This window comes from Mixophyes fleayi, chromosome 1, assembly GCF_038048845.1.
Source record: "Mixophyes fleayi isolate aMixFle1 chromosome 1, aMixFle1.hap1, whole genome shotgun sequence".
NCBI lineage: Eukaryota > Metazoa > Chordata > Amphibia > Anura > Limnodynastidae > Mixophyes > Mixophyes fleayi.
In genome coordinates, this window is record NC_134402.1 from 444,639,631 (window position 1) to 444,664,933 (window position 25,303).

Consider the following 25,303-nt stretch of genomic DNA (forward strand, 5'->3'; position numbering starts at 1 on the left):
TTCCTTCACAAGAAGACAGCATACATTTCTGCTAGGATGACAACAGGAAACCTAACACTGGCTAGACATAATCCTCCTGCCTAGACACCGGTCACTGTTTTGGCACCGGTCGCTAATGCATAGTAGAACACAAGAGGTTTTTGTACTTGAGATTCCTCCCACAGCCTTAGTTTGATGGACAGGCAACATTCCCACCATGCCTTTAAAAAGAAGTCTCCTCAGGTGCTCTGTAATTCCTCTTCACTACAGACATACCCTGTCAGCACTGTTGTTAGATGTGGAAAAGACACTTTCAAAGCATGTAAGTTAAATCACACTTACCTAACCTAGATGCATTGCTATACTTGTGTCTACCCCGATCTGCAGCCTTTACCTGCAGACTGTCAACTGAATAGCTGATTCCTCTCTTAGAGGCCTGTGGCAAACCATTCCCTTTGTTACAATATATACAGGACCAGCGCTAGACAGTAAGAGAAAAACAAATAGATATGTTTACAAAAAACTGAATAGAAGTGGATCCTATTCAAATGTATGACTTACCTTATAAAGCAAATGAGGTAGCAAACCAAATTCCCTCCCAAGTTTTTGATGCTGGTTATTTGAAGACTTGTGTTTATCTCTATCCTGCACAGCATGTACGATGGTAGGAAGTAGGATGATGTATGTTTGACATGTAGATGAGCCTTGTATGTGAGGATTGGGCCCATGCCTTAAGTACAGCCATGTTATTCTAAGAGCAAGTTCATAGCACACTGGTGATGGTGACTTGGGGTCAACCAGGTGCATGTGCTGGCGATGCAGAGCCGGACGCATCTTGAGATGTGTTTGCTTCTACATATGGGAGGAAATCTGCTATTTTCGCACGCACTTTCTATAAGAGTAATTTACACCCATCTTTCGGTCAATTCTGCATCAGCCCCACAGTGTGGATTGGTGTCCTACAGAATGCTGGAGCAAAAGTGTCTCTGGAACGTCGTAACTCTGCAATGTAACTTATTCTGCTGTGAAGCTGAACTCCCGCGACGTTTCACTGCATCTTTGCTCATTACTAGCTGTTACATATCCCAGCATGCAAGGCAAGAGAAGTGGTACTACTGGCTTGTCAACACACAAAGTATAAGAACCAGGCGTAGCTCATCATTAGGTGGCTACCTCGGTGGTAGTCAGCATATCGATGCTGACTACCCCGACAATACTTACCCCGAGGGAGCGACCCCGAACGGCTACTTCACGACCTGGCTGCAGAACGACTGCTGTGACCGCCGACTGCCGGGGATCGCGACCAATGAAGAATTCGGCCACTCTGCGTGACGTCACTGCCGACCGCGACGCTGTTCTCCTTGCTGTTAAGGTGGAAATGTAAGTATGCGCCCATAGACAATGTGCAACGCTAAGCAAACAAAATACATTGTGCCTGGCAGTCGGCGGTCACAGCAGCCGTCCTGGAACCAGGTCGTGAAGTAGCCGTTCGGGGTCGCAGCGTTGAGGTAAGTATTGTCGGAATAATGGCAGCCATTATTCCGTACCTCTTACACCACTGGGTGAGTCCTAAAGAAGAACAGGCTGTGTCTTACCTGACCAAGGAGAACTGCATCACACAGGACAAAACAGGTTCATAAATCCACCTGGGCAATTTTATGTACATTCCGTGTACACAGAACGTAAAACCGGGTGCAAAGATTCAAAAGCAACACGCAACATGCAGTACACAGCTCTATCATAAATACTGCATACTGAATCTTAATAAATAATATTCCAAATATCAGATTTTTATCTTAAACCAAATTAAAAAATGCTTTCTAGTGGAAAGTAACTGACCCATCTCTAAAAGGAACTGATACAGAAATTAGCAGTAGCTTGAGGGAAGGATAATCCACATTGATTGGCATAGCGTCCACTTCTTCTTTCTATAATAAATAAGTAATGTAATAGAAATTAAGTGTATCATTTTCTTATAATAGGCATTACAGCAACAATCTATTCTGCGTGGATCACGCCGGTTATTTGCAATATTGCCTGGAAAACCCAATTGATTGTCCCACGAAGAGACAGAGGGCTCTTTACTATGCAAATCTTGGGACAAGTGTCAAACAGACCATAGGGGGGAAATTGATTTCCCTGCCATGTGTCACAAAGTGCCTAAGGAACTGTAGTGAAGGCACTCGGCGGCAATGGAGCGTCACTGATTTTTCCACGCCCCCATAGAGGTGTGCAGGAAAATCAATGATATTCGGGTGCCATAGTACATGGAAATGAGCGCAGCATATTACGGAGAATTGAATTACTCCCTTAGGTTACATTGGGTATGAAATTATTATTATTAATATTCATTTATTTATAAGGCACCACAGATTCCGTAGCGCCGGATACAGAAGCAAGTAAGTTGAGTGTGAGTAATGCTATGGGGACTCACACAGAGTGCAACAAAAGACTTGACAGGGTGTACAGAAGAGTCAGACAGTGGACAGACGTGGGACAATAGGTAGAGTGGACCCTTCCCTACTCTAGAGGGAGTGGTGGTGAGAGACAGTAGGAACAACTGGATGAAAATGGAGATGGCAGACGAGGAAGAAGAGGTGACGGATATAATGGTTAGGAGGTGGTAGGATAGGGAATCTTGAAAAGGTGAGTTTTGAGTGAGCGTTTGAAGGACTGAAGGTGGAGGGAGAGTCGATTGAGTCATTGTAGGGAGTTCCAAAGAATGGGGCAGCACGACAGAAGTCTTGGTGTCGACCATGGGAGGAGGTAATGAGAGGTAAATTAAGGTGAAGGTCAGAGGCAGAGCAGTGGTTGGGTAGGTAGGTACCTCAAGACAAAGTCAGAGATGTAAGGGGGATAAGTGTTGGTGAGGGCTTTATAAGTGAGGGTAAGGAGGTTAAACTGAATTCTGAAATGGATAGAGAGCCAATGAAGGGATTTAGACAGATGATTAGCGCAAGAGGTGCGGTGAGAGATGAAGATGAGCCTAACAGCAGCATTCTGTATTGATTGAAGGTCAGAAAAGTGAGAGACAGGAAGGCCAGTGAGAAGGAGGTTGCAATAGTTGAGACGAGAAATGATGAGTAAATGGACCAAGATTTTGGTTGCTTAAATAAAGAGTAAAGTCGACCACTGATTTGATTAAAGTCATGCTCACAAAACAAACTCTGCAGGGCTAATTCTACTTAATCCAGTGCATGTCTGATATACCAAACTCCTACACAGGGATATGCATGTAAATTCACCAATCCCTGTCAGGATTAGATTATATCAAATCTGTTTGAGACCCTTATCTCCCTTGACCAAGGAAACAATCCATTTACAACATGATTTCAGCCTTAACACAGATATCTTCAAGAAGGATGTCATATGTCCTATTCCTGACAGTGGCTGGTGAGTAAGCTTATTGCTCAGAATAATACGATTGCCTTTCATCTGCTACAGTAAGAGCATTTTTCTGGTAAAATGCTGCTACCCACTGACTTGTGGCTGAAGCAACTTTGTGAGGATCATACTGAAAGCTAATTTATGAAATGTGCACTAATCATATACATTATTGTGTGGACTTATGTGCATAAGAAGAGATTATTTGAAAATTGTCAGCAACTGGAGAGAAATAATCACCACCAGCATACACACGAGCGGTGGCTAAGCGCTGTGGGATGTGTATTTTGTTGTTTCTTGGAGGGTATAAAAAAAACTGCAGTCATGGTAAAACTTATTCATCAGTTTAGCTTGAAGCTCAATGGGATGGTGTCTGGGGGGTGACAGAGATCGAGACCCAGGTCGTTCCCTGCACAGTATGCAGGTTACACTTTTTTACTTTTATAGTTAAGAACAATGAACTGATGGGACGAGTAAAGACAATTAATGTTAAGTGTAACTGAAGTGGGCGTGAATCGTAATGGAGTGCAGTCACTATATTCTGCTATGACAGCACTGATGAAGCTACAGAATGTTTGGTGTAGAAGGTTTAGTTAGTGAATGAGTTGGGTCTTAAGACACCACAGGTTCCATACCCACACGTTTTAGCTATGTAACTCAGACTTAGACCTTTAATAGTTACTGTGACATGATGGGCTTACTTCGCTATCCGGTCTGTAGTGGGGAAGGAAGATTGGATGTCCTTTCTGCATGGTTTATTTGGATTTCTCTTTCACAGTCAGTAACCGACTGTTACTGACCACTCCTACTGGTGTCACTTTGCCACCAGACAATCGCCGACTGTGAATGCCAACTGTGCAATAGTTGTAGGAGAATTCAGCTGCCACCACTGGGCTCCTTCAACGGCGCTTAGAATCGCTTACTTTTGCTATAGCTGCTGCAGTGTCTCTTTGCTCTGGGCAGACTGGTACTTCCTAACCACTTACTATGGATCAGGACTGCTGGGTAGTGGGCAGAGCGTTGACAAGTAGACACTGGTTTCAACACAGGGCAGCCGGGGAACAGATGAGAGCGTAAGCAGGTAATAGGGAGGATCTTTAAGTAGTGATGTTTTATTGCTTAATAGGCCTGACATGGACAGTTACACGCTAGTTTGAAGTACTAGAGTTCTCCAAATGATCAGATGGTATAATACAATACATGGTCAAACAGGGCCCTTTTTATACAGTTTTGGACACATAACCTGGCAGGAGGTAATCCAGCCCTCTTCCTACCTGACACCACAAGTCTGAGATATTATATCAGATATTTATCATCAGGATGTAATATTCTCTAGACTTGAGATAACGCAATTTTAATCTTTAATAAAACTGATATCAATCTGTGATTACCTAAATTGCTTGCTTGCTGCATTATTCATGTAGTTTGTCTATCTTTTAACAAGAAGGGATAAAGGTAACAACCTTCTGCTGTGCATTCAGACTAAATTGGTCACACACAATGAAAAGACTTAATTAAGTTAATTAGGATCTCCTTCCTTCCATTCGTGCAAAAACACATTTCCTCCAGCATACAGCTACTGCATAAGAAATCAATACATTTCCAATCGGAAAATGCAACACAATATCAAAAATCAGTACATTTGCTATGATATACAGTGGCGCACTGCGGCCCTAATTGATATTTATGTCAAGTTATTTCTATGTGATCCAGCCAAAGGTACCATTTAGAGCTTTGACGATCTGCTTACAGTGTTCTCCCCCACCATATAGCATGTTTACTGAGTTAAATAAACAACTTTCTATTTGCCAGCAAGTTCTGTGTGGTGTCTTTTATATATATATATATATATATGATAGTGTTAAGCAGAAGAGTAAAGGGTCATGGTTATGACATCAACCATTAAGCATTTTATTGCTGGCAGTGAGGTACTGTAAAAGGATGAGGGGGGCAGCTACATTGGGGTGCTTCAGGTGACGTGGAGGTCCGGAACACCCCCCTGTGCTTATTGTAGAAGACAGACAGCATACCAGTCAGGTGTACAAGGTAAGAAGTGCAGACAGGTGTATTGTGTTTCTCAGTAATAAACTGAGAACTACATTAATGTCCAATTAAGGATTTACTTCCCCTTTAATTGATGGCTCAGTTGGTTTTAATGAACCAGGGCGACTTAATATCACTTATTTTGGAGTGTATTTACTAGACAGAGAAAACTTTCTGGAATAAAAAACTAGAAATGATACCCATTTAATGAATTCAGCAGTAATTATGCTGATTGTGGTAATCTCCGGGTATATAAAAAGTTACTTCCTAAAAAACGATTCACATCAACTTTTATATTCCATACTAAACTTGGCATCTAGAACCATGAATGCGATTGTGATCTTCCTAGTAGGTGCGTAACAATAACTATATTCTACTATATCCTGAAATTACTACTGAAAACTAAATAAAATTAGGGCAGCATGGTGGCTCAGTGGTTAGCACTTCTGCCTCACAGTGCTGGGGTCATGAGTTCAATTCCTGACTAGTTGTGTGGACTTCCCTGTGTTTGCGTGGGTTTCTTCTGGGTGACACTCCCAAAAATACTAGTAGGTTAATTGGCTACTATCAAAATTGACCTTAGTGTGTGTGCGTTCGTGCGTGCGTATATATTAGTTAGGGAATTTAGATTGTAAGCCCCAATGGGGCAGGGACTGATGTGAATGAGTTCTTTGCACAGCACATAGTGGTGCTATATAAATAAATAATGATGAATGGGATTGTGATCTTCCTAGTGGGTGCATACAATAACTATATTCAACTATATCCCAAAATTACTACTAAAAACGAAATACTGAGATTTCTACTAAATGCTATATACCAAGATTTCCGCACAGGAGTCTAGCTACAGCTATAAATCTTTTGTTTCAGGGGTTTTCAACTCCAATCCTCAAGTACCATCAGCAGGTCATGTTTTCAGGATTTCTGTCTGTGGTCTTGATGAACCAGCAAAATAAATTAACTCACCTGTGCATAATTAAAGAAATCCTGGAAACCTGCCCTGTTGGTGATACTTGAGGATCATTGTTGAGAACCCTTGTTTTTTTGAATATAAACAATCTGCTGATATGATGTGATGTTTACCTAAAAATCAATTGTTACTTGCATTTTTCCAATGTAATGTATTAGAAAAAAAATATTTTCTATTTTGTAATAATTAAACCTGGTTCTTTACATTGTATGTAATCTGTTCAGATTATCTGTGACATCACCGAGAGATAGTACATGAAGAGGATTGTTTACAAACTTTGCTGAAAGTTGCAAATCTGCACTAAATCCATAGACACCAATCAGACGTCTGCTTTCATTATCTGACCTGCTTTAGGCAGATAAATGCTAAATGCTGATTGGTTGCTGCTATTGTTTAAGTGATAAATGTTAGTAAATAGCAAACATTCTGGTTGTCTATTTTGTGTAGGCAATGAGTGCACTTTAACTATGAAAGAGATGATATATGCTTACATTGGGCCTAATTTAGATTTGGATGCAAAATACCTGTATATTTTGAATTTCTTGAATATTACAATATGGGCACTTTGTAATCTAGCACATAGATATGATCATTGCAACCATGCACCTGTAATCGTCATGAACACGGAAAATTACATTATGACTATCGGGCTTGTATATATACGCATCGTACAAGGTGAATCTTAAGGATATGTGTGACTCAAAAACACCTCTCTAAGGGGTGTGATAGACTTGCGTCATCATGCCAGGCATGATATATGAACCGATCTGCTCTAAATATGGCGTCAAGTCAGAATGATGCCCCTTTTGTGGTTATGAATTATATATACTGTGCTAAATAACTGTTTGTTTTATTTTAGGTTCCCTTGCTGGCTTCGCAGTTTCAGGTACGTGTGCTGTACTAAATTATACTAAATTATACCTGTATAAGATGTAACGATGGAAGGTCTATGGCGACTAGTGGTCGAATACCTGTCATTAAATGTGCAGATATCTGAGGACCTTCCAACACATTGGCAAGAAAAACAAGACGGGCCTGATTCATTAAGGCGATTAAACAGTGATTAGAACCAGACAATACATCCAGGGGCAAACGCAGGATTTGTAGATGGGGTTTCCACACCACGCCACCAGTGGGCGTGACCAGCATGCATGGGGGCGTGGCTATACTTTAGGCAGTGCATGGTTGCTTTCCAACTCTTCCTATGCCCATAATATACATGGGCAATGCTGCGTGCACTACTGTTAGGTGCACATAGCAGAGCTGTGTGAAGCAGGAGCAGGGTCCAGCCACCTTAATTATACAGTACTCCTAGTGCCTGGAAACCCCCCTCGGTTTGCCTATGACATCCTAGAATGCAGCCACGTTCAATTCATATTCAAGAACAAAGGATGTCTTGTTACAGCCTACGATTTCAGGGGGGGATGTGGGTGGGGAATTGGCACAGCAAATTTGCTGGATCTAGTACAATCGTGGGGACTACACTCTTTTTAGTCCACCGATTTTGCTAGTACTAGCCTAGGCTGGCAGCACTAGGGTTAAGCTGTTTGGGGGGAAGGGAGGGCACACTGTTTTTTTTTACTTATGTATTGACGTTTAATTTTATTTTTTTACTGTATTGTTTACTGTATTGTGCCGGCGGGTGTGGTAGCTGGTGGTGGCATTTCCGTTTGAATGTCGACATTGTGACTGCCAGCTTTACCAACTGTCGACAATGTCAGCATTTTAACCATGTAGACACACCAAACCTGTCAACATTCTGACTGTCGATAGGTTCAGGGTCGACAGATTGACTACATCCCATGTTATTAACAAGTGACATTAATTGATAGGTTTTTTTTCTGTGCATTCTTTTGTGATTTTATATTCCATATATATATTGGACGGATCCTGTAGTATCTTTTGTAGTAGAACAGACCTACACCCAAATTCATCAGTGCACGATCTTCACATCCGTTCCTTGTTGAATTCAGGCGTACGTGTATCCGATTTACGTGCGTTGCAAAACAAAGACACATCACACTCAGTATGCTTCCCTTAATGAATCAGGCCTGGATAGACAAATGCATTTTAAAGGAAAAGTCTGACACCTGCAAGATCATTGTAGGGTTGACATCAGTTGAATTCAAATTAGGAACATTTTAAAGGGAGAAAAATGCAGGAGGCCCAGTGACCCAGCCCAAGGTAGCCCACTATGGGGCCGGCCCGGGGGCATATGCCCCCCAGCCCAGCCTGCCCCTGACTCCTACCTACCAGCATTCCAATCCTGCTCACATTGGGCCTCATGGACAGTTTGGAGTAAATACACCAACAGGGTGTAAATTTGCACCTGGACAAACCATTTTGCGATGCAAGGGGTGCAAGTGAAATTCATCTCTTTTGCCTCCAGGGACATTACTGTCTGCTTTTAAACATATCACACAAATACTAGCCAGATTTATTTTCACACAACGAGTTACTGATGATCTAGAACGAGTCATCTCCCCTCCCAACTTTAAATCTATATGCACATTTTAAATTTCCCCCTGTAGTGCAACATGGTTTTGCCATATGTGTAGTTGTTGTAGTTGTCTGGTGCTGTCAGAGAAGTAAAGAAGAGATATGGGAGAATGTTACAGTGGTATGCAAGAAGCATGCCTTGGTTTTCCAAAATCACTTACTTGGTGCTTCATTCATTTTTATTTATGCACCTGGAACATGGAAACCCTTAAAACCTGGACCATTCAAGGTAGGTGTCTAGGGCATAAGGACTGGAATTGGGAACCACTGACCTAGAACAGACTGTCACTATCACTCTATTTATTTTAGACGAGCCACTGAACATCCGACTCGTCAGTGGAGACCATCGTTGCAACGGGAGACTAGAGGTTCACCAGGATGGAGAATGGGCCACTGTGTGTAGTCATAACTGGGATAGACTAGACACCAGAGTGGTGTGTAAACAACTGGAATGTGGGACCCCCATATCTGGCAAGCGCTGTGGCAGGTTACAAAGAGGAACCGGTGCGGTCTGGCTGAATGAGGTGCGGTGCGCAGGAGACGAGAAATCCCTATCTGAATGCCAAGTGACCCCAGTGGGGCGACACCAATGTAACCACAGGGAGGACGTCTGGGTGAATTGCAGAGGTATGGATTTAGTTATCATTGCAATGATTCGGTGTACATATGTGTCTGTACAGCCAGCTGCAATCTGCCTCAAATCATTAAAAAAATACATAATTTGTCACATATTTTCATATTGTTACATGTCAAATTTGTGTTTTCTATTTGTATCTGTATAATGTAAGCATTATTGTCACGGCTCTGAGGTTTTTTGCAGATCCCCTGCCTCACTATCGAGGATGGTGGAAGCAGAATACACGGATATTCACAGGATAAGTTCACGGCTTACAAGCATCAATAATAACACAGGAGAAAGTAGTAGTGCTGCAACGTAGTATATTGAATGTTGGTACAACAGGAATAGATATATCTACTATATAAATGCCTAGTGGCGTGTGGGGAAAAAACCAAGCTGCAGCGCCACCTGCTGGGCAGAGTTATACACTGACCTATATATTTCTTGAAGGAGAAGTGACAGTTGGAAGTGGTTGGTGGTTGCCGGGGGTAACAGTGGGGAGTTTTTAACATCTTAAGTAGCTTGATGAAGGATGTGGCGATGAAGATAAAGGATGAGGTGATGGAGAAAAATGATGATGAGGTGGTGACATGTGGACAAAACCACTTAAAAAAAGGGCACTTGCGTTGGGAAGTAACGCTCTTCCCTTGAGGAGGCCTGGGCTAGGCCCAAATGCATGACAAGAACCTTTTTAACACCTTAAGTAGCTTGATTTGACTAGAATGCATGAGTATCATGCACGGGTTAACTTGTGTGTATATATATATATATATATATATATATATATATATATATATATAGGCAGAAATGAATACACGGCAATTCGTAGCAATGCAGACACAATTCACATATGCTACTTCATAGTCGGTAATGCTTGGCAACAGCATGAGATGATATACAGTTCAACGCAGTGATGATAAACAAGAACACTAGGATGCAATAGAGAACCACACAGCAGATGAATGTGAGTCACTGGTACAGCATACAGTCCAAACAGAGTAGTATATAGAACTTAGCTGATCCGAGAGTAGAGATGACTCAACTTAGCAGGTGGTACTGGAATCGCTGATTCTTATTAAGTAAAGCAGTAAGCGTTAATCATCACCCAAGGACTTGGATGAACACTGACACATGCAGTAGAATGTTGCCTAGAAGTAGCAGAGACGTGAGTAGTATCTGAACCATGCGTGGAACTACAGGTAGCAGGATTCGTTGTAACTGCAATGGTAAGTTCGCTGTAGTATGGAGCAACTGAACAGAGACACGCAGCTTGAGCCCAAGTACTAGCCACCGGCACAACAAGTAGTTCACAATAACAGTCCAGTAACCAGGTAACAGCAGATTAAGGATAACCCGTGTCAGACGTGGAACTACAGGTGACAGGTAACTTGATAGTAGCTCTAACAGTGAGATGCAGCGATCTTAGCCAGCCAGCAGTAAAGTTGAACCAATAGTTAAAGCACAGGTTTAGCAACAACTCACGATACTCGTTCAGTGTGCAGATGAAAATCGGAGAGGAGTTCCAGCTTGTAGGTGAACAGCGGTGAGGAGTTTGCAGCTTGTAGATGAACAAACAGCAGTGAGGAGTTTGCAGCTTGCAGCTGAACAGCAGTGAAAAGTTTGCAGCTTGCAGCTGAACAGCAGTAAGAATTTACAACTTGCAGCTGAACAGCAGTGAGGAGATTGCAGCTTGCAGCTGAACAGCGGTAAGAAGTTACAACTTGCAGCTGAACAGTAGTGAGGAGTTTGCAGCTTACAGGTGAACAGCACACGGAAGGAGAGGTATACAGCCAGATCCAATCTGACCTTGGCCACCCCGTGTCGGATGAGGACTGGATCATATCTTCAAGAATGTATACGCAATGTCAAAATGCATCAACCACTCAGGCGTGTTCATTAAAAGGATTCATAGATTATATTACACCCCAGACAAGCTGCATATCATTTGGTCCACTGTACCTCAGTCTTGCTGGAGAAAGTCTGGGAAAGCCAGCTCCCTCTTCCACATTTTCTGGACTTGCCCCAAAATTAAACTTTTATGGGATGAATTAATCCGACAAGTAACTTCTACAGCCACCACGACACAGTTTTCCCTGGCCCTCCTTCGACTGTAGTCGCCTGATTTCAGAGCTCACCACAGGTACGTGGCTGGACATATCTTAATTACAGCTAGAGCGGCAATCGTCCAGAACTGGAAGAACCCGGCTCTTCCACATCTCTCCAAATTTATAGCGAAAACTCAGTATAGTTATGTGATGGAAACCATTGGTCTCAAGTATTCCACTGCAGTGTCCCCCCCAATAAAGTGGTTCCTCTGTTCTGACTATTACGCTACCCATGCGGCTGCGGCCTCTCCTTCTAGGTCCAGTTAGAGCCAACGCCACTTCTTCTGGGCCGCCCACGTGAAGGGCCCTTTTGCAATCCACTGACCTCCCTTCTCTGGCTGCTCCCGTTTATGTGCCCACCCCCCCCTTCCCCCACCCTCCCCACTCCTTTCCTTTAGCTTGTTGTCTTTGTCTTCTTTGGTTTTATGTTTTTTGGGATTTTTTGTTTTTTATGTGATATTTCTTGAATGATCCGACACATTTATCTGCCATTTGAGCTGTATTCATCTTTGTATTCATTTTTTGTTTTACTTTGGAAACTCTAATAAAAATCTTTTGCGTTCACCTTTCTTACACACAGACACCAAGAGAAAAGGAAACAGAATCAATAGGCGCTCACACCCTAATGAAAAATATTTTTTCATATATCTAATTGTATTTACAATGTAATTATCCTCTTCCTTAATTTCCATGATACAAAAATCTTAAGGATTATTTTTTATTTTACATTTTTACCAACACTTCCTCGAACCATTGAATTCTATATAAATTCCTTATATCGGCATCAGACTTCTTGAACGTGTTTTTCAGCTGGTTTACATGAACTATGACATATTTTCAAGTTCAGCCATAATATTAAATGCAGCCTAGGAGCCAACATACCCAAAATTCATGAAGAAATCAGAGACTGGGAGAGAGGGGAATGATGTGGAAAATAAACACTGGAGATTGTTTCCTAAGAACTAACATTGAATAGGATCTAGACACTTCTCTTCACTAGAGATGTTCTGTCACTATAGTAGGAACATTGAGCCTGATCATTAAGAAAAGTTCAGCAAAAGTAAGTAAGTAAGGCAAAACCATGTTGCATTGGAGGGGAGGTAAATTTAAAATGTGGGGACAGATTTATAGTTGGGGTACGGCATGTCCTAGATCAACTTTAAATTTCAGTGTACAAATAAGCTATCAAGTATTTGTGTGCTACATGATAAAACAGTATTTTCCTTATTTGCAAAATAATAAACTCATATGGACCCCTTGCATTGTAACATGGTTGTGTCCAGATAACTTGAGTAAGAAATCTCACTCAATTTTTTGCTTAACTTTCCTTAATGAATCAGGCCCATTGTACTTGTCATTCTATGGTGGAGAACATTGCTTTCCAGGGAAATCCAATATTTGACAAGTATGGCAACATTAACAAATACCCAAAACAAATTTGTTGGTTGATTTGGTTATCCTATGGTATAGGTGTAAGTATGGTTTTCATTTAATAAATTCCTTATGGAATACACATGGAAATAACATTTTACCTTACAACAGAAAGGAACATATGCAATTTTTTTTTCAAGATAAAGCTTTGTTTTTTTAATTAAACTTTAATTAATTCTACATGCCTTCCTCGAGGACAGAACTATAGGACCTGCAGCCGCTACAAAGAACTCCTCTCTCAAAAGAGTAGACTGGATGCTCAGAAGAGGCCAGGGGGGCTGGTGGCTAGACCAACATCTCCGGCCCATCCCCAAATTTTGCTATGGGGCCCTCTTAAAACTTGTACTAAATACATTGCTTTACCCTTCCAGCTTCCTTCCGCTCACTACAGCCAGTTAGTTATACCATCAGTCAGAGTTTTTGCTCTCCGTTGCCCGGGTTACGTCCCAGCTCTGCTGTGTTTTCTGTACTGGATACAATTGTATCCAGATAGCAGCTTTGTGTCATTGAAAATTAACAATTTCATCTTTATTATATTAAGACAAAAGGAAAATAAAAATTAGAATCATGCATTTAGCCTGCATGTTGCATCAGGGCATTTACGGGGCACTCATTTAAAGTCATCTGAAGGTGGAAACCACGTTTAAAAATACAAATCAACAACAAAGTTGGATATGGGTGAATTGTCTATTGCTGTCCTCACTTATTACGTATTTTTCATCTTCACATAGAACCTTTTCAAGTCAGACTGGTTGACGGTCCCAGCAGATGCACCGGAAGGCTTGAGGTCTATCACGGGGGAGAATGGGGAAGTGTGTGTGATGACTTCTGGGATGACAGAGATGCTAACGTGACCTGTGGCCAGCTCCGGTGTGGATCCTGCCAGCCATACATCCGAAGGAGGAAGCGATTTGGACAGTCAGATGGGAATATTTGGCTGGATGATGTTCAGTGCGATGGAGATGAACCTACGCTGGATAAATGTCGGCACCGAGTGTGGTCATACAATGACTGTACCCATGAAGAGGATGTAAGCGTGTACTGCACAGGTATGTGTTGTGCACTTCTTTTGTGAATCTCCTGTTGTCATTGAATTAATGACTGTAAGAGCTTCATTTATGTGTAAGTTTCCTCTTTCCCAGGACATGATGCACGAAAATCCTGGAGGAAACAGGGCAGGTTGGAGACCTAACTCTAAGTCATACTGCATGCGCATCATTCTCTTGTCGTATCATCATCATCATCACCATTTATTTATATAGCACCACTGATTCCGCAGCGCTGTACAGAGAATTCATTCACATCAGTCCCTGGTCCATTGGAGCTTACACTCTAAATTCCCTAACACACAGACACAGACAGACAGAGAGAGAGAGACAGACTAGGGTCAATTTTGATAGTAGCCAATTAACCTACCAATATGATTTTGGAGTATGGGAGGAAACCGGAGCACGCGGAGGAAATACACGCAAACACGGGGAGAACATACAAACTCCACACAGATAAGGCCATGGTTGGGTTAGGGTTAGGGTTATCCTCTGTGACACATATTTTATTGGTGTCCCTGTACCATGGCATTACCGGCACATTCCTATGGGCAGAACACACCTTCCTACCAAATATCTCCCAATCCTACCTCAGATGGTGCTTCTTTTGTCTCTGTTCAGTGCATAGGCCCTAACTGTTATTCTACACACGCTATACACCATATAAAATATACAACAGTAATAAGCAACAACACTTAAAAATGACAACAGACATGATACAATGCAAACAAATATCACTAGGAACGGGGGGAATAGGAGTTGCCTACCTAGATTGCAGCCTCTACTTAAACGTCCTGGGCATGAGCTCAAGGGGTAGTGAGACCGAGGGTTGGCTGGGGCATCAAGCTGATGAGATCTGCTGGCTGCAGCCTAACACTTAGGCCTGGCTGGGGCCTAGGTCCTGTGACTGGGTTAGGCCTGATGCCTGTAGCTGACTGAAGCGTAGTTCCTGGGGCTGGCTGTAGGCAAGCGATGGGGACTGGCTTGAGCCTGGTGCCTGATGCTGACTGAGGCCTAGTGCCTGAGAAAGGCTGAGCCAGGGTCCAGAGGTTATGTTCAGATCTTAGAGGGTTGAGGGCTGGTGAGGCCGGTGGCTGTGGCTTGGGGCTGAGGACTGAACTGAGGCCTGGGGCTGTGGTTGATGGCTGGCGCTATGACAAGAACTGATGTGGCCTGTAATTGGCTAAGGCTGGTGCCTGGCTGGAGCCTGGTATCTTGGAAACTAGGGTGCTGGGGTGTGAGACTTCAGAGGACTGGGGTCTGTCGGCAGCCTGTAGGCTGAGGCCTCTGGAGCAGGGGCCCGGGCATAGAAGGCTGGGCAACTGGTGGTCGGGGTGTCTAAGAGGCCTAGGGGTTGGCTGCGGCCTGTGGTCTGGGGTCTATGATGTCACACCTAAGCCCCATACTCCCACTCTGAGAGCAGAGGATGCCACCCCCATCTTCCGCCTGCTAAGTTGAGAAGCAGCATTGATAGGGGTGCAACACCCAAGGCATGTGCCATTTTCGAGAGATGCCATCTAGGGTACCCCCAGAGCTAATGCCAGGCTTGTACATATACATAATAGGGGTAGGCATTTTGTGGGCTCAACCAATATTTACCAATTGATAGGCTGCATTTGAAAATTAGTTCAGCACAAAAAATGATGTGTGTATCTCAGAGACGTCACTGGTTCCTAGTGAAGTTTAGGCTGCATTCTCATAAGTAGTGTGTCAGCCAATATAACGACTGCCTGCACTATGTGTCCATGGTGGATGCATCTTAATTTGGGATCAGGAATGTCTCAAGAAGAAAATTATATTGGCTCATTGCTCCTTTGTGCTACAAGTGGCAGGCACAAATTTAAGTAAAAACTCAGACATACATCTCAGATTTCTTAAGAAAGGGTCAATCGTACTTGCTAAACTAAAGTATGTAATGTTACCAAAGTGAAACCTCTTTGCGAAATTCCTTGTGAAATAAAATACCAGCCATATCTGATGTACTGATCGATGACACAGCATTTCGGGAATTCTCAGGAGGCTATGCAATATACAATTTCTTAGTAACTAAAAGCCCAAACTTTTTACTTTATAAGTATGTAAGATATGTTATAAGTATCTAAGATATGTTTCACAATCAACAAAATCTAAGACTGAGGCATGAGGTTTATGTATGTTTGTCTAAGGGTAAGAAGCCCTATTAACAGGTATTTTCTTCTCCCAATACATCAAAGGGTTACCATGTGCAGTACTCACAATTAGCATTATTCATGAATTGTTGGAAAGTAAAACTGATGAACCTTATCGCCTCTAAAGTTAATGCCATCTCCAAATGAAGTTAACTATATTGGATAATGAGTGAATGAATGAATGAATGAATGAATGAATGAATAAATGAATGAATCAGCGGCTCAGCTTACCGCTACCTGATTCCACTTCTGCAGGGTCCTAGCTCCTCCTCTTCTTCTCTGCACAGTGCATGTATATGTTTCTTCATTGTAGACCGCGGATTGCAATATTTTTACACTCTTGTTATATTAGTGTTTTGTTGCAGTTGTTATTTATTATTTAATCATTGCCTTATTTCTAACCCCTATCTTAGCCACTGTCCCTCTACGTTTTTTATGCCCATCTCTCCATTCTAGCCCCTTCAGTTATGCCACGATTCATTGTCTCCAACAAGGTCACTTACAAACCACCAGAAAATATACGATTCTGGGTTTTTTTAAACTGTCCCCACTGAAATGCACTTTGCAACCTTCTGCAGGTTTGCAGGTCTGGCTGAAAATGTGTGCGGTGGGAACTACTATGCAACTTGTTATAATATTCCATCCCATGAAATTATATATTGTACTTGGATTCATGCCTATAATAAGATGCACTAATTGCGAACATCCCATATTCTGTACGGAGCTTCCCCGATCTCCTGATATCTGGCCATGGCCTTCATGCAAACATTTGCTCTACTCATAGTGTACCCATGTTGCCACTCTTATCTGATCACTTGTCTATATAAACAGGTGCAATCCCACAAAAACAGGCAAGGCCGGACTGACTACCTGGCACTCCTGGCGAATGCCAGAAGGGCCCATGGCTCTATGGGCCGATCCAGCCATCCGCATGCCCGTCTGAGCAGATGAACATGGGTGTGCACATGGTGCGCGTCCCATGTGATTACTTGCATCGCCCGCACGTCACTGAATCTCAGCGCGCAGGGAGGTGCAGCTGCTCGGGTGGGCATGCGGACGGCTGGATCGTGAAGTGTAGCGGATGTAACAAAGTAAGTGTGTCTGCAATATTTCAATATGGGGTGTGTGTGGCCACAGTATTTCAATATGGGGTTTGTGGGGCTATTAATTGAACATGGGGCTGATTTTGGGGAGGAGGGCTTGTTATTAAATGTGAATATGAATTGTTTAATGCCGGGGATGATTGTGGAAAATGGTTATATTTATTAAACGTAAATGTTATTTAATTTATTGCTGGGACTGTTTGAAGGGAGGGAAATGGGATTTGATTAAATGGGTATACTGTTAATTTAATGTTGGGGCTGGTGAGAGGGAAATAGGTCTTCTTATTAAATGTGAATATTATTATTATTGGGAATGGAGGGAAGCCTAATTATAAAACGTGAGTGCTATTGATTTAACACTGGGGCTGGTTGGAGTTTTCTAAAGCTCATCTCCCAATTTTTTTTTCCAAATAGGGCATCCAACATTCCAGGATCAAGATCAGCAGGAACTGAGTTAAAGACACCAGCATCCACAGGTGGTGAAGTTACAAGACAGGTATGAGAGAGCAGGACAGTCTGCCAACTGTCCTGAATCTGGTGGGGCAGTCCTGAAAGTTGGGTGACTGTTTCGCTTAGTCGGGATTTGGTCCAACTGCGAGGACAGTTGGGAGGTATGTCCCGCTTCACAATGTACTGCTTGTGAAGGCAGAGCTGTGTGCATCTAACAGTAGTGCTCACAGTATTGCCTGTGTATTTGTCTAAAATTTGTCTAAAATTATAACCATGCTACGTAATGGGGGCCCTGCTGTCTTAAATACCCTTGGCCCCCCCAAGCTTTAATCCAGCTCTGGTTAGGGGAAGGGAGCTGATAGCTGCTCGCAGTCCCCGGAGAGGACACAGCCTGCAGAGCAAGCCGAGGAGCTCTAAGTAACACAAGATTTGGTAATCTTGTGAGACAAAGACCTTCTCTGCTTGCTCTACAGGAAGTTCCCATCCTTATGGATGTCAGCAGCACCAGAAGCATAGATAAGTACATTGGGCTGGGAGTGTCATAATGTGACTGGGAGGGTGTGATAAATGTAATGTTTTAATACAATATATGTATCAATGCCCTATGTTGACCCCTCCCCCAGCACAATGTGGCCAAGCACTTTTCGGCGTGACGGCACACAGTTTGTTTGCTTCTTGTCTATGGAGGGGGGCTCCAAAAGATCACTGTACCTGTGCCCCAAATTTCTCTTGTCAGTCCTGTACATACTATTATCTGATACTGGTAAGCCCTATGCTGCAAATAGAGAGTCAAGCTGCGCGTAATACATTTGTATCTTACAGGACACCGTATAACAATGTGCTTTGCAAAAATTAATGTAATATTATAATTATCTGGAACAGCGATGTGCCTGTGTGCTTTAAAGGCCAGGGCTGAATTTTAATCCCAGTCCGGCCCTGAAAACAGACATGTGATATTACAAAGCAGGAGGCTATGAATCCATATTTTTTGTGGCTCTTAAATGATACCTACTCTCATCAAAATAGCTATCAAAGATGTTGAGCCAAGTCTGTGCAGCCAACCTTAAGGTAGACCCCTGCGTTGGATACAGTCATTCGGCCGGATAGTTGAATGGTTCGAGCTGTGTTCAATTTGGCTGATTAAGCTCCATTGGTGGGATCTGCTGATGACCACATACGCATATCGATAGCAATCACCGGCCAGCTGCAATTTCCTTCCGCTCTTCAGTTACTCTTCCTATGACGGCTCGTAGAGGCCGACACACTCAACGACTTCAGCCTAACTTGACACAAAATCGGGATGTGTGCTTATCGTTAGACTTGTCGCATAGGTCTCATATCTACCTCTAGTTTGACTAGAAAAAAAGTATGGAAAAGATCAATAATTATTTTTATATGAGTAAATGTAATTATTGTATGAATAATTAATGTCATTATATCTTCACAGGATAAAGGCAGAACAAGTCTACTTAAAAATATGATTCCAGTCTAATGATGGATCAATTTCCAGATTAGTTATCTAAAGACGGAGCACATTCACAACTAACTCTCTGCGTTCCTGCTGCCAGCCAAGAACAAGTCCTTCCTCGAAAACTCTAAACCTATACACAGTTAAATTGTTCAGAAGCTACACTCTAACATCAGTTAGTAATTCATCCCCATAAGGGTATGCTTATTTATGCAGGTGCAGTAAAGAACAGACAATTTTGGTAGTGGTTCATCTTCTTCAGGTGTTGGAGAAAAAGGGGGACCTTCCCTAAAATGTGATGTTCCTCTCTGTGTTTGCATAAATAAACGTACCCCTTAAGGGGGGTGAATAACTTACTAATATCTGTGTGCTGCCTCTGGACAATTTTTTGTTCACTTCAAGAGTACATATAAAATTTATTTTTCTTTCTGATTAACTCATTGTTTATGATAACCAATACATACAAAGAGCAATAAGTAACTGACCTGTGCGTCCTTCCTTTGTATTCAGTTTTGATTTTTGGGGTTTTTCTTTTATGTGCAATTATTTTCAGAGGTTTTTTTCTATTTTAAAAAATCATCTTAAATTACTGATCAAATTAATAAGTTAAACATTAGGCGGAACTGTGGTGGAACTTTGTAGACCAGTAGAAAATCCAGACTCTGAAATCCAGCTGGTGTGTTTGTATTTAATCTCAAAAAAGGGGGGAAGAAAGTCATTTAAACGGAAACCACTATCTATAGTATATAGACCTAGAATATAACTGTTTTTAATAAATAATTAAAAATACCCATATGTAACCAGAACAAAATTCCAAGACAGCAAAATGTAAAAGGTATAGTAAAGTAGTATTGGTGATTATAAAGTTATAGAAATATGTCATTAAAATTAGTTCTGTGGTTGTGAGTTTTTGACAATCACATTTAAGGCTAGATTTACTAAACTGCTGGTTTGAAAAAGTGGGGATGTTGCCTATAGCAACCAATCAGATTCTAGCTGTCATATTGCAGAATGCACTAAATAAATGAAAGCTAGAACCTGATTGGTTGCTATAGGCAACATCTCCACTTTTTCAACCCAGCAGTTTAGTAAATATACACCCTAGTCTGTTGTTATTTCTCCTCAATTAATGTGACTTTATAACTTCCTTAGGGAGGTTATAAAGTCACATTAATTGTTTCATCCATTGTTTCTTATGGTTCTTATTCACCAAGAATCCTTATGGCTCAGTTATTTTATCCAGATATATTATTCCATGTATTATTCACTTATATCATATATCTCACTAGATTCCAAGCCATGTACTTCAGCCACAGAGTCATTCATTCATTCCTACATGTCAGCTGAAGCTGTTGCGATCAAATAGGCTTACTGGGGCTGGGGAAGCTATAATTGTTATTATTATTATTATTATTATTATTATTATTATTATTATTATTATGGTAGATTTGTAAGGCGCCTCAGTGCTCCGCAGTGGTAGGGAAAACAGTACGTACATAAAACAGGGACATACGAGGTAGACAAAATAAACACAAAAACAAAACAAAGGGTATGGAGGACCCTGCTCATTAGAGAGCTTACATTCTAAGTGGAAGAGGGCACAGCTGCCACAAGAGGAGCAAGTGTGGCTCAGAGTGGAGATTGGGACAGTTGTGAGGGTGTATTAGTGTGAGTAGTGTTATCAGTTAGGTAAACTCTAATAAAGAGATGGGTTTTCAGGGAGCGTCTAAAGATTTGAAGGCTGTGGGAAAGTCTGATCGGGTGTGATAGGGAATTCCATAAGTGGGGAGCAGCACGGGAGAAGTCTTGTAGGCGGGAGTGAGAGGTGGTTACCAGAGACGAGACAAGGTGCAGGTCAGAGGTAGATCTAAGAGGGCGGGAGGGAAAGTATTTTGATATGAGAATTGAGATGTATGAAAGGGTGATGTTGAGGGCTTTGTAGGTAAGAGCGAGTAATTTAAATTGGATTCTGGAGGACACAGGCTGCCATTGTAGGATGGGTTGAAGTGTGGATATATGGGTGTCAGGAATGCCAGATAGCAGGTGGTTGCAGTAGTCCAAACAGGAGATGATGAGACAATGGATAAGAGTTTATAATATCTCCTAACTGCCGTTCCTACTTAAGGTCCATCTCTCTCCCTAAAACTGATAGTTCTATATGTTTAAGGTGCTTTGCTATCTCATATATTATTCAGACCCTCTCACAGACCACAGACATGCCCACGTACGTTTCATTTAATGCCTTTTCAAGGCAATCTGTGTTTGAGTTTATATAATTTTATCTTTTTGTTGTGATCATTAAGCGTTTAAAAACACACGTAAATCCGGTCTGCGCACTCCAGAATTCAACAAGGAGTGGATCTCAAGATACATGCGCTGATGAATTTGGGTGTAGGTCTGGGGGTAAATGTATGAACACGCGGGTTCTTCAACACCCGCGTGTTCGGCGATTAAATTTCAAGCGGCGCTGCATTGTAAAGGGAAACCTCCCTTTACAATGCAGCGCCGCTTGAAATTTAATCGCCGAACACGCTGAACACGCGGGTATTGAAGAACCCGCATGTTCATACATTTACCCCCTGTGCTGTGCTCTATCTACTACTCCAGACACTGCAGGATATGTCCTGGTTTGTCAGATTGGGTGTGGTAAGTTAGATTGGGTGTGGTTACTTACATTGGGTGTGGTTAGTTAGATTGGGTGTGGTTAGATTGGGTGTGGTTAGTTAGATTGGGTGTGGTTAGTTAGATTGGGAGTGGCTTGAATGGATCAGCATGTGACCGAAGTTGTCCTAGCTTTGCAGTCAGTTATGCTGACAGGTACATATGCCTGGTATAATTACATAAACAGTAAGTGAAAAGGTCCTGCCTGTGAGATTATCTGTACAATTTGCCCAGCTGGCATGTAATGGGTGAGGAGAGTCTCTGCTGGAGACTTGCAGCAATAAGGAAATATTTCACACATAACGTGCCGACCAAGATGCTCAGCCCAGAAATAGATGATTACGTTCTTCGTGGATGATGCACTAAACATAGTAACACAAGCTGGTGAGGGGAATCAAACACCAGCTGCGATGAAGATCTCTATCAGCCAGCATCTTGAAGCACACAGCAGGTCCATCTGTCTAGAAACAAAAAGTTCTCCTATTATGCCTCAGGGACCAATAAATAACTTTTTCATTGAAAGGACCTTAAGTTCAATAAACTGTTGACTTTAAAAAATAAATTGTATTTCAGGGTTAGATTTACTAAAACTTCTAAAGAGGAAAAGTGGAGGTGCTGCCCATAGCAACCAATCAGAATCTAGCTGTCCTTTATCTCATATATTCTAGAACACAATAGCTAGAATCTGAGTGGTTGCTATAGGCAACACCTCTACTTTCCCTTTTTAGAAGTTTTATTATCTCTACCCCATAGATTTTACCTTACAGTGTTACTGAGACCAAAACATATTGTCGAAGTCGTATAATTGGATGAACGAAAGTATATTGGTTAATATTGTTTTATTGGTCGATTGCACTCAGTATGCCATGCACACTCGCATTACAACATTTAGTTATTTATATAATTCATATTCATATTGAATTCATTCTACAGTGATTTATGAGCAGATAGTATTTAGTTTATTATTAGTTTATATATTATGATTATATGTACACCTCAGTGTTATATAAGGTTCAGGTTATAGGAAATGTGTCATGTCTGATATCATTCTAATCCCCTATACATCAGCAGCTGTACTGTGCATTCGGCGAAGAGATCGCACATTGCATACTCTAGTTATTGATGTTAGGGAATAAACCTTTAATATGATGCTGACTATAAAATGCTAATAGACTAGTTGTAACTGGAGTCTTGGCGGGAAGAAAGGAGCACATCCCCTGGAGAGATGACCCCCACCTTTGGATTCTTTAGTTTGAACTAGCCTATGACCTGTTTACCCTGGACCCACCCGAAGTCTGGACCTATAGAAGCAAGCCACGTCATCTTCATTGTTCACTCTGTAACACTGAATGTATATATATCATAGCTGCGCTCCCACTAGCTTCAGTCTTCTCTGACCACAGTATTCAAGGGTGAACTACTGTTCACTGGTACCCCTGGGAGCGCAGCGAAGCGCATGCAAGCGCAGCGGTATGTATGTATCTTTTGGTATTGGCTGTACTGTACTGTATTATATTATAATCATGTATTAAACTGTTAACTTTTTACATCTGCTAAAATAAATCACTTTGTATGTTGGAAACACAATACAATCGCTTGGGCAATGCTAATTTGAAAATGATAGAATTACTTTAATGATATTTTACCCCTTCACAACAGGGTGAGTTACCTCCCTTGTTGCTCCAACTAATTTTTCAGTGAGGTTTGTGGTCCATAAGTTATTTTATTTTTTTATCCCAGATATTTTAATTGTTTTCCATGCCTCATGCTACAATGATATAAATGGTCCTAATGAATTTATAGGTATAAAAAATAAATGTATAAAAACAAACATACAAATGCAAGAAATAAACAACATGATATGTAATATTTAACATATATAAACTTATATGATATGGTTTTTCTTTAACATAAATTAATAAATGCTATTTATTGCAATAATTAAAAACACATTGATTAAACAGTACCACATAAAAAAAAGTTTTATCCTAATAATAAAGCATTTTTGTTTTTTAAATATCTTCATTTATAGTCATTCCACAATCTTTATATTGAGCAAGATACAGTAAGAACAAAATTCACAGAGTTAGCAGGTAGTAACTTAAATGTTAAAACACTCGAGGCAAAGAGGTAGTGAAGTTGCTAATCAGAGGCAAATGCAGGATTTGTACAGGAGGGTTTCCACACCACGCCACCAGTGGGCGTGACCATCATGCATGGGGGCGTGGCTATAATATTAGACAGTGCTTGGCTGCTCTCCAACTCTTCCTATCCCTATAATATACATGGGCAATGCTGCGTGCACTACTGTTAGGTGCAGCTCTTCCTTTTCAAGCAGAGCCGTGTGAAGCGGGGGCAGGGTCCAGCCACCTCAATTATACAGTGCCCCTGGCTTGGAGGGGGGTTTCCAGGTACTAGAACCCCCCCCCCCCCCCCCTCAGTTTGCCTATGCTAATCACCTATATACTTGGCAAAAGTTTTCTTTAAGTGGGTTTGGGATTAAGGGAAGGGGGAGAGGTCCAGGGGAGGGGTGTATGTGGCAGTAGGGTAGGGGGTTTTGGCCGAGAGGATTTGTAAATGCTTTTTTCCTGTTAATTCCATCTAGTACTATTGATCACCATCAGAATGGAGGGGAGATCTCAAAGCTAAGAGCTGCAAGGCTGTTTCCTCTACACCAGCAATTATTACATAATAACAGGAACAAGTTAATACAGAACCTTGTTTTAACATAAGTTGAACTGTAAGGACGTGATGTCCTCTACTGGGACAGAAATTTAACGGGCATCTGGAATGTGCATTCTTTACGCCAATGTTAATGAGCAATAATAAACACAGGAAAAGGTGAATGGAAAGTCACAGCATGTGATTGGTGCGTCTATTTATATTATCTACTAGGACTGTTTGTCATTTGAGTTACACACTATGACAGTGCACGTGATCTTGCCGGGAGACAAGTACAATTCTCAGTATACTAATTGCCATCAGCAAAACAGTCAGTGATTCCTGGAAGGGTTTGTTGTGGAACAGCTTTGCAGTCTAGAACCTAACTGGATCCGATGGCAGGAGGCATGCGATGTGTGACAGGTATAAAGTAATGTATAGAAAGCCACCATGCATTATACTGCAGGACACAATAACACCCTGGTGCAGACCAATGTATGTATGTCCTCCGTAGAATCAATTCAGAGGAAATAACATTTGCAGCACATGATCCAGTGATTGAAATTCTCCATGAGTCATTTATTCGAGCATGGCAAGGTTCAATTATTAAGTTTCGGGGGTGCAGTCCCATCGTCAGGTGTTCCTGAAAAGGGCATACAGTGGTATAGCACTACATTCTTGTTTTTGGGAGCAGTTCATAAGAGTTTTGTACTCAA

General features: G+C 41.7%; 2 protein-coding genes across 2 annotated transcripts in view; both read left to right on the forward strand.

Moving 5' to 3' along the window:
• Nucleotides 1-5,697: 5,697 nt before the first annotated feature.
• On the forward strand, nucleotides 5,698-19,741 carry LOC142101352 (CD5 antigen-like). The gene is made up of 5 exons (XM_075185781.1): nucleotides 5,698-5,758; nucleotides 7,236-7,262; nucleotides 9,185-9,502; nucleotides 13,762-14,079; nucleotides 19,245-19,741. The coding sequence occupies exons 1-5, from the start codon at nucleotides 5,731-5,733 to the stop codon at nucleotides 19,247-19,249; spliced, it is 696 nt and encodes a 231-aa protein (XP_075041882.1). The 5' UTR covers nucleotides 5,698-5,730; the 3' UTR covers nucleotides 19,250-19,741.
• RPL17 (ribosomal protein L17) overlaps nucleotides 15,436-25,303 on the forward strand; it is a 96,967-nt gene continuing 87,099 nt past the window's right edge. The window contains exon 1 of the mRNA XM_075185805.1: nucleotides 15,436-15,446. The gene's annotated coding sequence lies outside the window, so the exon portion shown is untranslated. The remainder of the gene's footprint in view (nucleotides 15,447-25,303) is intronic.